The following is a 13,602-nucleotide window of genomic DNA, read 5'->3' on the forward strand; positions in this document are numbered from 1 at the left end:
GTGCTATACCTAGCCCATCATCAATGACTGGGCACCTGGCCTATGTGAGGTATTATAAAACTCCTCAGCTCCTTGGCTGGCACCCTATAGACCTTCTACCAACAACAGCTAGTAGTAGCAGATACTCTGGGCCATTATTTCTAATTCTCAGCACCCTGAGAGGATGGTTTTTATGCTGCAACTGAAAAAGCACAGAGGGGAAGTAAATAAGTAGAGGATTAGGATCAAGGACACATTTGAGTAACACAGAGGCAGGCTCCACAATTCATCTGCTCTCTACTTCATAGGCTGTGGCCCTGTGATCAGGTCCTATAGCTCCATATAGCTACTATCCAAGGTTATCAGTCCCTTAACACTATACAGTAACTCTTCCAAGCAGCGTAAGTGTCATCTGGGCCCACACTAGCTGATGAACAATAAAAAGGATAGTGAAGATAACATGCGATTGTTGATTTTTCTCATTACCATTACCACAGGTGTCTGGACTTCACATTTCTGTATGAATTTCGAGTGACAGAGCAAGAAGTAAGGATATCACAAATAAAGTATTTTTTGCATATTGAAACAAAAGGGAGTTGGCTGGTTAATACAGCTCAACAACTTTCCATCTTCAATAATGTTCTAGTTAAAAAGTCAATATGGGGGCTAAGTATTGTGGTATAATGGGTTAGGCCACCACCTGCAATGCCAGCATCCCATATAGGCACCAGTTCAAGTCCTGGCTACTCCACTTTCAATCCAGCTCCCTACTAATGTGCCTGGGAAAAGCACTGGAAGATAACCCAAGTGCTTGGACCCCAGTAACCACGTGGGAGACCCAGATGAAGCTCCTGGCTCCTGGTTTCAGCCTGGCCCAACTCTGGCTGTTGTAGCCTTCTGGGGAGTGAACCAGTGGTTGGAAGACCTCTTTTTCTGTCTCTCCCTCTCTCTGTAACTCAACCTTTCAAATAAATAAAATAAATCTTTTTTTAAAAAAAAAGTTAATCCAACATCAGGTTTAACAAATAATACATTACAATCCCTCAATGCCATCAGAAAGAAATAATTTAATTAACAATGTACTTTATCCAGAAAAGAATAATCTCTTTTTACTTACATGCCATAATCCTTTCTTTGCCAACTTTTCCATTACAGATTGCCACACTTTTGTTGAAAATCCAGTGGTGAAAATGTGATCAAAGCAGGGCAAGAAACTTTGCAAAGCAATGGAATCACCTGAAATAAAGTTATACAGTTTACAAATTTTGACATGGAAAAGTCTGTAACATCTGGGAGAAGGTCTTCCAGTTAAAACCACACATAGACAAATGATGGACTAAGGGTATCAGAAAGGAGCGCACTCTCAAAGATGAAGTCCTATACAGCTCACTGTTGGTAATCATTTTAAGTTCACCCATAAAATCAATCCCTGGAGAGTCGGGTGGCACAATGTGATCTAGCATCCACTGAGCTTTTCTACTTGCCAAGCCCAGTGAGGTGCACCTATATTTAATCCCTTGAACAAACCACTAAGGCAGTGCCTATTATCTCCATCTACATAGGAAGAAATGGAAAATTTAGGAAAGTTATGGTTCTTACTTCCTTTAAGAAAATGTGACACATATTATTACTACTCAACAGATTAAAGATCATGACAAAAACCATACCATGAAAACATTATTCAAAACAAAGTAGGAAGGTGGGCATTTGGCCTAGCTGTTAAGACACCTGCATCCGGCCGGTGCCGCGGCTCACTAGGCTAATCCTCCCCCTTGCGGCGCTGGCACACGGGGTTCTAGTCCCGGTTGGGGCGCCGGATTCTGTCCCGGTTGCCCCTCTTCCAGGCCAGCTCTCTGCTGTGGCCAGGGAGTGCAGTGGAGGATGGCCCAGGTGCTTGGGCCCTGCACCCCATGGGAGACCAGGAAAAGCACCTGGCTCCTGGCTCCTGCCATCGGATCAGCGTGGTGCGCCGGCAGCAGCGCGCCGGCCGCGGCAGCCATTGGAGGGTGAACCAACAGCAAAGGAAGACCTTTCTCTCTGTCTCTCTCTCTCACTGTCCACTCTGCCTGTCAAAAAAAAAAAAAAAAAAAAAAAAAAAAAAAAAAAAAAGACACCTGCATCCTACATCAGAGTGTCTGCATTCAATATCCAGCTCTGGCTCCTGGCACTAGCTTTCTACTAATGCAGATACATGGGAGGCAGCAGGTGACGGCTCAAGAAGTTGGAGGTTCTTTCCACCCAAGTGGAATAACTGGATTAAATTCTCAGCTCCCAGCTTTGGCCTAGTCCAGTCCTGGCCATTGCAGGTATTTAGGGAACATTCATTCTCTCACTCTAAGAAATTTCATGCAACTAGTTCATGACAAAAACAAAGACTGGACCCCATATCTGCTACCTCTTTTGGTCAACACACATTCTTCTTACCTAGAGGCCTATTAACATGCTCCCCCAAACCACATTTCTCAAACTCATGGATGAGAATGTCCAAGGTGAGGCCAAAGGCCAGAATAACTCAGCACCTTTCCTGAGGCTATGACTTTGAAAAAATAAGGAAATATCAAAGCAAACATACCTTATATGAAAGGATAAATACATTTTTCAAAATTTAGAAATCAGGCTATGGGTGTACATTTACTCTCCAAAGAGGAGTATTTTGGTAGAAAAGTGTCAGACACATTTCCCTGAGAAGCCCTGTTAACTGCTTCCTCTTGAGGTGTGAGGGCAAAAGAGAAAACACTAGGGTATCTGAAGGTGTAGTCACCAAGAAGCAGTTGTTTGGAATTCCTGTAACTCTGGCCTGGCTTCTGACAGAGCAATGACTTTTAGAAGAAGCAGATACAGGGAGGAAGGGCAGGGAATCAGCCAAGCCACTGGGTTATGAAGAGGAAAAGAGGTCATCTTTGGCCACTGGGGGCTAAAGCCTGCTTGGCAAGCTGTCACCCAACGGCACCTATCTGGAGACCTTTTACTTCTCTGTCTAGGAGACAAGGTTGTGCCTCCTCTAACTCATTCCCACCCCCTGTTATTACTCTAACTCCATATTCATGGCAAACTTGTCCAAAACTGTAGGATTCCATCCACAGGCCACAAAACTTGCTTTTCCAAAACAGCAATGGGTACAGTTAGATCCATAACAGCTGAATCAATTGCCAGAAGTGATTTCTCATTTCTAAATCCAAAGACCATTTCTAACATGAGCCATTTTCTAAATTTTAACATCTCTGAGATTAGGGTATGTCTAACAATCAATATTGTCTCTCACTGGCAGATAATAGGACACCTTAAACCAGTGCAATTTAAACTTGATCAAACCCAACATTTGAACACAATGGCTTGGTTTTTGGCAGGACCTTACCACCACTGGCATGGAGAATAGTACAATACTGCACAGGTTTATGGTGTTGCATGAGCAGGTCACGACAAAGTCACTGTACAGGCCCCATCACTAAAGCAGTAATCTAATGCAGCGATGCAGAAGTTCCCCTAGGCAGCCCTCCAGATGGAGTGCATGGGTCTCCTGCAGAACTGCTGTGACAGGCAGGAGGCACCACACCTGGGCACTCAGCACTCATGATCAACTTTCACAGGACCTTCTGTGAGCCCTGTTCAAGTTACTCTCATGGCAAAGGTAGGAGCGAGAGAAATCCTCTCCACCTGTCTTAGTTCTTATGTGGACTCTAGCTGGATCTAGGAGTCCAATTCATACAAGTGCTAACTAACAAAAGAGAAAAACAGAAAAGTTTTACTAATTGATGTGCACATGAGGTCTTCACAAGGGAGTGACATCTGCAAGAATCTCCACAGCACAATGTTTCTCAACGTTTTAGACAAAGAACAATAAATTCGTGAAGAAACAACAGAACATCTGGACTGGGGTAGTAAATTCTAGGGATGTTACTAAGATATTTGGGGATGGAGAATGCAGAAACTAGTGGAAGATAAGGGTTACTTCAAGGAGTTTGCTTACTCAGAGTCACTGTAGCTCCAATTACCAGTCTCTGGTGATCAAAGCTCTTTTCTAGCCTTGGCATGTCAAAGAGAGCCCTCCCAAAAGAATCTCATGGTTCTCTACGTGAAGGAAAACACGGGCCAAATGACTCTTTCAGAAGTTACAGACCCTCAAGCAATTTCAACTCGAAATAATCAATGTACCTTAACTTCTTCACAAACCAGAACATATACTCAACAGATTGGAGAAATTCTTGCCAAAAACACAGGAAAAGAGCAGCCAAGTCGTATAAACAGGGAAATCTCTGAGAATAGCAACATAGAAAACTTAAGGGGTCTGAAACAAAACTCCAAAAGCATGAAATCATTTTATACAGTAGAATTTGGTTGTTTTTATGAAGGCATGAACCATGAAAGCTTCCAACATGCTTTCTAGTGTGTAAACCAGTTTCATTCACACTGGATATATCGGCCACACACACACACCCTGGAATTACCTCCCCAGGAGTCACTCAAATCAAGTAACAAGGACTTTCGTGAAAAAAAAACAACCTCCCCCCAGTCCTGACTTACTGTTCATAGTGGTGAAAATCCCAATAAGGAAATCAGGAACCTGTGCTTGGTCTTGGCTGTTCTGCAGAAGTTGCAGACCCTCAAAAAATGTGCAAGCAGCTTCATAAGGCTGGAGCAACTGCAACAAGGCATAGCCAGCTTGGTAGTATCCCTGCAACAGGAGACAAGGCAGAGCTGAAATATATGCCATCTTTTCCAACCTGTTGCTGAAAGGAGGCAAGTTTAGCAACATGGGACCATCCAACTCTAAAAGTCTTCTCATGGAAACACAGATTTCTAACAAGCACAAGAAACAGTTTCCATGTCATATTCTTTTTTTAAAGTTTTAAAAAATATTTTAAGAAATACAAATTTCAAAGTGCAACTTTAGGAACAGAGTGATTCTTCCCACCACACCTGCCCTCCCACTCACACTCCCACCCCACCACCTCCTCCCGCTCCCCTTCCCAGTCCCATTCTCCATTAAGATTCATTTTCAATTAATTTGGTACACAAAAGACCAACTCTATACTAAGTAAAGATTTCAACAATTTACACACACACACACAAACGGTTTGAGAACTAGTTTTACAGTTAACTCTCACAATACAACTCATTACGAAAACAATTAGTGCACAGTGATTCCTGTTGTTAATTTAACAATTAACACTCTTATGCAGATGTCAGTGACCACCTTGACATGAGCTGCCTAGGCTATGGAAGCCTTTTGAGTCTACAAACTCCATCAGTATTTAGACAAGGCCACAAGCAAAGTAGAAGTTCTCTCCTCCATTTAAAGAAAAATACATCCTTCTTTGATGCCCCCTTCTTTCCACTGGTGTCTCACAGAGATCCTTCATGCAGAACACTTTTTGCCACAGTGTCTTGGCTTTTCATGCCTGAAATGCTCTCACAGGCTTTTCAGCCAACCATGTCATATTCTGTGCCACATTTTTCCTGTCATTTTTTAACTGCCAAGAAAATAATCACTTGCAAATCTATAACTTACACAACATCTAACATATGACACAGAAAGAAGGAAGCAGGTTTGGTTCCAAAGATATGTGGTTTATTTATTCATATCTCAAATCACAGCCTGAGCCAGAAAGACAAATGAAAAATAAACCTTTCAGGAAAAGAATAAGAATGTCACATAAACACAGAAGTTGCTCCCTGTCCTTTCAATCAAAATAAACACAATTTCCACTGGATATGTAAGGAAAAAAAATGTAATGACAAGCATGGAGATTTACCAAGCTCCACATTATAAGCAAAATATACCAGAGGTCAAAAGAAAATTCTTTTGTGTAAAGAGAATAAAATTAACATGATTAATAGAAAAAATCTACATTTTCCTATATACAAACATATAACTCTCAAACAGGAGTAAAATGACACTGCATTCTCTACCCTGAACATCTGAATCAGCATCAGGCTGATCTATACAAACAATTTCCCTAGGTTAACTGAAGACTTCGCTATCAGGGTTCACAGCACTTCTAAATTTGCTTTAACACCAAATCTCTGATTTTTTTATGCTTACGTGATTTATAAATTTTTCTTTAATTTTTAATACAAAAATTATATTTATGTATGGCTTACCATGTGATGATTTATTTTTAAAATTTATTTCTTAAGGAATATAAATTTCCTAAGTGCAACTTTATAGGAATAGAGTTATTCTTCCCACCATACCTGCCCTACCACTCACACTCCCACCCCACCACCTCCTCCCTCTCCCCTTTCCAGTCCCATTCTCCATTAAGATTCATTTTCAAGGCCGGTGCCGTGGCTCACTAGGCTAATCCTCTACCTGTGGCGCCAGTACTCCGGGTTCTAGTCCTGGTGAGGGCACCCGTTCTCTCCTGGTTGCTCCTCTTCCAGGCCAGCTCTCTGCTGTGGCCCCAGAGGGCAGTGGAGGATGGCCCAACTGCTTGGGCCCTGCACCCACAAGGGAGACCAGGAGGAAGCACCTGACTCCTGGCTTTGGATTGGCACAGCGCGCCGGCCTTAGCGGCCATTTGGGGGGTGAACCAACGGAAGACCTTTCTCTCTGTCTCTCTCCAACTGTCTAACTCTGCCTATCAAAAAAATTTTTTTTTCAATTAACTGGGTACACAGAAGACCAACTCTATACTAAATAAAGATTTCAACAATTTACACACACACACAAAAGGTTTGAAAACTAGTTTTACAATTAACTCTCATAACACAACTCATTGAGGATAGAGGTTATACATGGGGAGTTAGTGCACAGTGATTCCTGTTGTTAATTTAACAACACTCTTATGTAGATGTCACGGACCACCCAAGGCTCTTGACATGAGCTGCCTAGGCTATGGAAGCCTCTTTCTGTCAGTATTTGGACGAGGCCATAAGCAAAGTGGAAGTTCTCTCCTCCCATTAGAGGAAAAGTACATCCTTCTTTGATGGCCATTTCTTTTGCTGAGGTCTCACTCACAGAGATCCTTCATGTAGAATATTTTTTTTGCCAAAACATCTTGGCTTTCCATCCCTGAAATGCTCTCACGGGCTTTTCAGCCTGACCAGGAAGCCTTATGGACTGATTCTGAGGTCAGAGTGTTACTTAAAGTGATCGTCATTCTATAAGTCAGCTATGTAGACTGCTTCTCATGTTGGAACATTCTCTCCTTTTTAATGCTATTATTATTATTACCAGGCACTAAATCCTATTTATATGATCACTTTAACACTTAATCCTTTCTACATATTCACTTTAACAGTTAACATGATCACTTTAACACTTAAGATGGTATTTTTACCACCAAGCTTAATAGGATTTGGATGACCCATGACAAGTTTTTAAACTGTACCTTTAAAAGTAAGCCTGAATGCAGAACTATACAGATTTACAGTTACAAAATTCCTCCTCCTTCTCTTATTCACACTCTTATTTTTTACTGAGATCTATCTTCAATTGACTTTATACACATATGATTAACTCTATGTTAAGCAGAGTTCAATAAATAGTATAAAGAAAAAAAAAAACACACAACCGTTCCTTGACAGTCAAGACAAGGGCAATTCAAGTCATCTCTTCTTGAAATGTTAATTTCACTTCTACAGATTTCATTTTAGGTGCTCTATTAGTTCTCACAGATCAGGGAGAACATACAGTATTTGTCCCTTTGCGATTGGCTTATTTCACTAAGTACAATGCTTTCCAGATTCATTCATTTTACTACAAATGAATAGATTTCATTTTTTACCACTGTGTAGTATTCCATAACGTACATAATTTCTTCATCCAGTCTTTGGCTGATGGGCATTTAGGTTGATTCCATGTCCTGGCTATTGTGAACTGAGCTGCAGTAAGCATGTGGGTGCAGATAACTTTTGCTTATTGATTTGATTTCCCTTGGATAAACTCCCAGGAGTGGGATGGCTGGCTGATATGGTAGGTCTATATTCAGATTTTTGAGGTATCTCCATACTGACTACCATAGTGACTTTACCAGTTTGCTTTCCCACCAATAGTGGATTAGGGTACTTTTTTCCCCACATCCTTTCCAGTATTCACTGCTTGGTGAGTTCTGTATAAAAGCCATTCTATGGCTGGCGCTGCAGCTCAATAGGCTAATCCTCCGCCTGCAGCACCAGCACACTGGGTTCTAGTCCCGGTCGGGGCACCAGATTCTGTCCTGGTTGCCCCTCTTCCAGGCCAGTTCTCTGCTGTGGCCCGGGAGTGCAGTGGAGGATGGCCCAAGTCCTTGGGCCCTGCACCCGCATGGGAGACCAGGAGAAGCACCTGGCTCATCTCTTTGGATCAGTGCGATTCCGCCGGCCGCATTGCGCCAGCCATTGGAGGGTGAACCAACGGCAAAAAAGGAAGACCTTTCTCTCTGTCTCTCTCTCATTGTCCACTCTGCCTGTGAAGGAATGAAGGAATGAAGGAATGAAGGAATGAAGGGGAAGGGAAGGGAATGGAAGGGAAGGGAAGGGAAAAGAAGGAAGGAAGGAAGCCATTCTAACTGGTTTGCGGTGAAACCTCATAGTGGTTTTGATTCGCACTACCCTGACGGCTAGTGATCCTGAACATTATTCCATGTTGGCCATTTGGATTTCCTCTTTTGAAAAATGTCTGTTTGAGTCTTTGCCAACTTCTTAACTGGGTTGTTTGTTTTGTTGATGTGGAGTTTCTTGATCTCTTTGTAGATTCTGGTTATTAATCCTTTATCGGTTGCATAGTTTGCAAATAATTTCTCCCATTCTGTTGGTTGCCTCTTCACTTTCCTGAGTGTTTTTGCAGTACAGAAACTTCTCAATTTGATGTAATCCCATTCATTAACTTTAGCTTTGACTGCCTGTGCCTCTGGAATCTTTTCCAAGAACTCTTTGCCTATGCCAATTCTTTAATGTTCTCTAATAATTTGATGGTGTCGGGTCATAGATTTAGATCTTTAATCCATGTTGAGTGGATTTTTGTGTAAGATATAAGATAGGGGTCTTGCTTCATACTTCTGCATGTGGAAATACAGTTTTCCTAGCAACATTTGTTGATGAGACTGTCCTTGCTCCAGGGATTGGTTTTAGCTCTTTAGTCAAATATAAGTTGGATATAGATGTTTGTATTGATTTCTGGTGTTTCTACTCTGTTTCACTGGTCTATCCATCAATATGTGTACCAATACCATGCTGTTTTGATTACAACTGCCTTGTAATACATCTTGAAATGTGGTATTGTGATGCCTCCAGCTTTGTTCTTGTTGTATAAGATTGTTTCAGCTATTGTGCCTCCATACGAATTTCAGCATCATTTTTCCCAGATCTGAGAAGAATGTCTTCGATATTTTGATTAGTATTGCATTGAATCTGTAAATTGCTTTCGGAATAATGGACATTTTGATGATATTGATTCTTCTAATCCATGAACATGGAAGATTTTTCCATTTTTTGTATCTTCTATTTCTTTTTTTAATGTTTTGTAATTCTCATCATAAGAATCTTTGACATCCTTGGTTAAATTCATTCCAAGGCATTTGATGTTTTTGTAGCTATTGTGAATGGGATTGATCTTAGAAGCTCAATCTCAGCCTTGGCATTGCCTATGTATAAAAGGCTGTTGATTTTTATATACTAAATTATATCCTGCTACTTTACCAAACTCTTCTATGAGTTCCAATAGTCTTTTGGTGGAGTCTTCTCGATCCCCTAGATATAGAATCATGTCATCTGCAACTAGAGATAATCTGACTTCTTCCTTCCCAATTTGTATCCCTTTGATTTCTTCCTCTTGTCTAATGGCTCTGGCTAAAACTTCCAGGACTACATTGAATAGCAATGGTGAGAGTGGGCATCCTTGTCTGGTACTGGATCTCAGTAGGATTGCTTCCAACTTTTCCCCATTCAGTAGGATGTTGGCCATGGGTTTGTCATAGATTGCCTTGAGAAATATTCCTTCTGAACCCAATTTGCTTAGAGTTTTCATCATGAAAGGGTGTTGTATTTTATCAAATGCTTTTCTTTATCTATTGAGATAACCATGTGGTTTTTGTTCTGCAGTTTTTAATGTGATATATTATATTGATTGATTTGCAAATGCTGAACCATCCCTGCATACCAGGGATAAATCCCATTTGGGCTGGGTGAGTGATCTTTCTGATGTGTTGTTGGATTTGATTTGCTAAAATTCTGTCGAGGATTTTTGCATCTATGTTCATCAGGGAAATTGGCCTGTAATTCTCTTCTTCTGTTGCATTTTTTCAGATTTAGGAATTAAGTTGATGCTGGCTTCACAGGAAGAATTGGGGAGGATTCCCTCTCTTTCAATTGTTTTCAATAAATTGAGAAGAACTGGAGTTAGTTCTTCTTTAAATGTCTGCTAGAATTTAGCAGTGAAGCCATCCAGTCCTGGGATTTTATTTGTGGGGAGGGCCTTTATTACCGATTCATTTCCATCTTGGTTATGTGTCTGTTTAGATTTTCTATGCCTTCATGGGTCAACTTAGGTAGGTTGTATGTGTCCAGGAATCTATCCATTTCTTCTAGGTTTCCCGATTTCTTGGCATACAGCTCTTTGTAGTAATTTCTGATGATTTTTTTTTATTTCTGTGGTGTCTATTGTTATGTTTCCTTTTTCATTTCTAATTTTATTGATTTGGGTCTTATCTCTCTTTTTTTTTTTTTTTTGGTTGGGCCAATGCAATGGTGTGTCAATTTTGTTTATTTTTTAATAAATAAACTGCTGCTCTTTTGTATTTTTTTATTCAATTTTGTTGATTCATTTCCTAATTTTAATGATTTCTTTTATCCTACTAGTTTTGGGTTTGGTTTTCTGTTGTTTTTCTAAATCCTTGAGATGCATTGATAGCTCATTTATTTGGCACCTTTACTGCTATAAACTTTCCTCCTAACACTACTTTTGCTGTATCCCATTAGTTTTGTTATGTTGTGCTGTCATATTCGTTTCTAGAAATTTTTTTATTTCTCTTTTGATTTCTTATATGACCCACTTTCATTCAGAACCATGTTTATTGTTCAGTCTCCATGTGTTTGCATATGTTCTAGGGATTCCTGAGTTGCTGATTTCTAGCTCATTCCATTGTGGTCTAAAAAGGTCCAGGGTATGATTTCAATTTTTTTGAATTTGCTGAAACTTGCCTTATGGCCTAGTATGTGGTCAATCCAAGAGAAGATTCCATGCACTGGTGAGAAGAATGTGTATTCTGCAACTGTAAGATGAAAAGTTCTGTAGATATCTGTGAGGTCCATTTGGTCTGCAGTGTCGATTAAAGCTGCTGTTTCCTTGCTGATTTTCTGTCTGGTTGATTTGTCCATTGCTGTAAGTGGAGTACTGCAGTCCCCAATACTACTGTACTAGAGTCTAAATCTCCCTTTAGATCCCTCAACTTTTTTTTTTAAATAGCCAGGTTCCCTGCAATTAGGTGCATCTACATTTCTAACAGTTACATCTTCCTGTTAAACTGATCTCTTAATCCTTATATAGTGTCCTTCTTTGTCTCTTTTAACAGTTTTTGTGTTAAAGTCTATTTTGTCCGATATTAGGATGGCTACGCCAGCTCTTTCTTGGTTTCTGTTGACATGGAATAACTTTTTCCATCCTTTCAATTTCAGTCTGCGTGCATCTTTGTTAATGAGATGTGTTTCTTGTAGGAAGCAAATAGATGGGTTTTGTGTTTTAATCTATTCAGCCAGTCTGTGTCCTTTAACTGGAGAGTTAAGGTCATTTACATTCAAGATGACTATTTATAATTAACGACTTTGCCCTGCCATTTTCCCATAAATATTCCAACTTTTTACTTTGGAATTGCTTTATACTGGGAGATTTCCTTCCTTTACCTTCTTCCGTGGTGATGACCATGTTTCTGTTTCCATGTGCAGCACAACCTTAAGCATCTTCTGCAGGGCTGGATGGGTGGTGACAAATTCAGTTTCTGTTTGTCATGGAAGGTCTTTATTTCACCTTCATGCATAAATGAGAGCTTTGCAGGGTATAGTATTCTGGGTTGACAGTTTTTTTTTTTTTCTTAAGACTTGGAATATATCTCGCCATTCCCTCCTAGCCTGTGGTTTCTGATGAGAAGTCTGCTGTGAGTCTAATTGGAGATCCTGTGAAAGTAATCTGGCGTTGTCCTGTGCACATTTTAAAATCTTTTCTTTGGCCGGCGCGGTGGCTCAACAGGCTAATCCTCCGCCTGCGGCACCAGCACACTGGGTTCTAGTCCCAGTTGGGGTGCCGGATTCTGTCCCGGTTGCTCCTCTTCCAGGCCAGCTCTCTGCTGTGGCCCGGGAGTGCAGTGGAGGATGGCCCAAGTCCTTGGGCCCTACACCTGCATGGGAGACCAGAGAAGCACCTGGCTCCTGGCTTCGGATCAGCACAGTGCGCCAGTTGCAGCGCGCCAGCTGCAGCGGCCATTGGAAGGTGAACCAACGGAAAAGGAAGACCTTTCTCTCTGTCTCTCTGTCTACTCTGCCTGTCCAAAAAAAAACATCTTTTCTTTATGTTTTACTGTGGAGAGTTTGATTACAATGCGTCATGGTGAAGATCTTTTCTAATCATCTATTAGGAGTTCTACGTGCCTTCTGTACTTAATGTACTTGATGTCTTTCTACATATTAGGGAAGTTTTCTGTGATTATTTCACTAAAAAGGCCTTATACTCCTTTCTCTCTTTTCATGCCTTCAGGAACTCCTAGAACCCATATGTTGGGTTGTTTGATAGTATCTCTAGATTCCCAACAGTGTTTTTTGTTTTCTGATTTCCTCTTCCTGTTTTTGGTTTGACTGTATAAATTTCCTACACCTTGTCTTCTAAGTCCGATATTCTATCTTCTGCTTCACTGATTCTGTTGTTAAGGTTTTCACTGCATTTTTTATTTGTCCTATTAAATTCTTCATTTCATTTTGCTTTCTCTTAAGATCTCAATTTCATCGGAGAAATTTTCTTCTATGTCCTGTACAGATTTCAATAGTTCATGCATTTGCTTTCAGTTACTTCTATGTAATCTTAGGATCATTTTTTTTGAATTCCATTTCTTGCATTTCTTCCATCTCATCATCTTTACAATCTGGTATTGAAGTGTTGTGTTCTTTTGGGGGCATCATGTTGTCTTTCTTATTCTTATTCCTTGAATTGGTGCATTTGTTGTTCGGCATTTGTGGAGATATTCATTGGTTTCTTCTTTGTTTTTGTTTTTGTTTTTTTTTTTGCTGTGATGGCTTTTATCTTTATACTGTTCCTCTGTAGGTAAGTGGAGTGTCAGCTTTCAGTGAATATCTAGAGGCTTGTAGTCAGATCTCCAGGGTTAAGGGCATGTCTAAGGTGACATACTCATATTTGGCATGGTAAATCTCTTTTTTTTTTTTTATCAGAAGGGAAGTTTATTCTGCTCAGCTGAGCTCCTCTCCTCAAAAGAGACCAGAACCTGAGCGCCAGCCCCAGTGGGTACAATATTCATCTGTTCTGTCCCAAGGACCACACAAAGGTTCTGTGCAGTCTTCAGTGTAAGTTCAGATCCCCAGCAATGTCCCTCATCAGGTAACCAGGAAGCCCTGAGCATGTGAAGTTTCCTACAGTGACTGCCCAAAGTCCCAGCCACACCATGAGTTCTCCCACATAGCCTGTTTTTTTTTTTTCCACAG

General features: G+C 40.6%; 1 protein-coding gene across 2 annotated transcripts in view; it reads right to left on the reverse strand.

Annotated features, from left to right (window-relative positions):
* The window catches only part of TRANK1 (tetratricopeptide repeat and ankyrin repeat containing 1), a 156,523-nt gene that overhangs the window by 95,753 nt on the left and 47,168 nt on the right, over window positions 1-13,602 (reverse strand). For both annotated transcript variants that reach the window (XM_089331309.1, XM_008266129.5), the window contains exons 4-5: window positions 4,501-4,651; window positions 1,097-1,215 (exon numbers count right to left, since the gene is read on the reverse strand). In XM_089331309.1, coding sequence (XP_089187435.1) covers window positions 1,097-1,215; window positions 4,501-4,651 — 270 coding nt within the window. The remainder of the gene's footprint in view (window positions 1-1,096; window positions 1,216-4,500; window positions 4,652-13,602) is intronic.

The sequence above is a fragment of the Oryctolagus cuniculus genome, chromosome 4, assembly GCF_051225735.1.
Source record: "Oryctolagus cuniculus isolate XC-2025 breed Fujian yellow rabbit chromosome 4, ASM5122573v1, whole genome shotgun sequence".
Lineage (NCBI taxonomy): Eukaryota > Metazoa > Chordata > Mammalia > Lagomorpha > Leporidae > Oryctolagus > Oryctolagus cuniculus.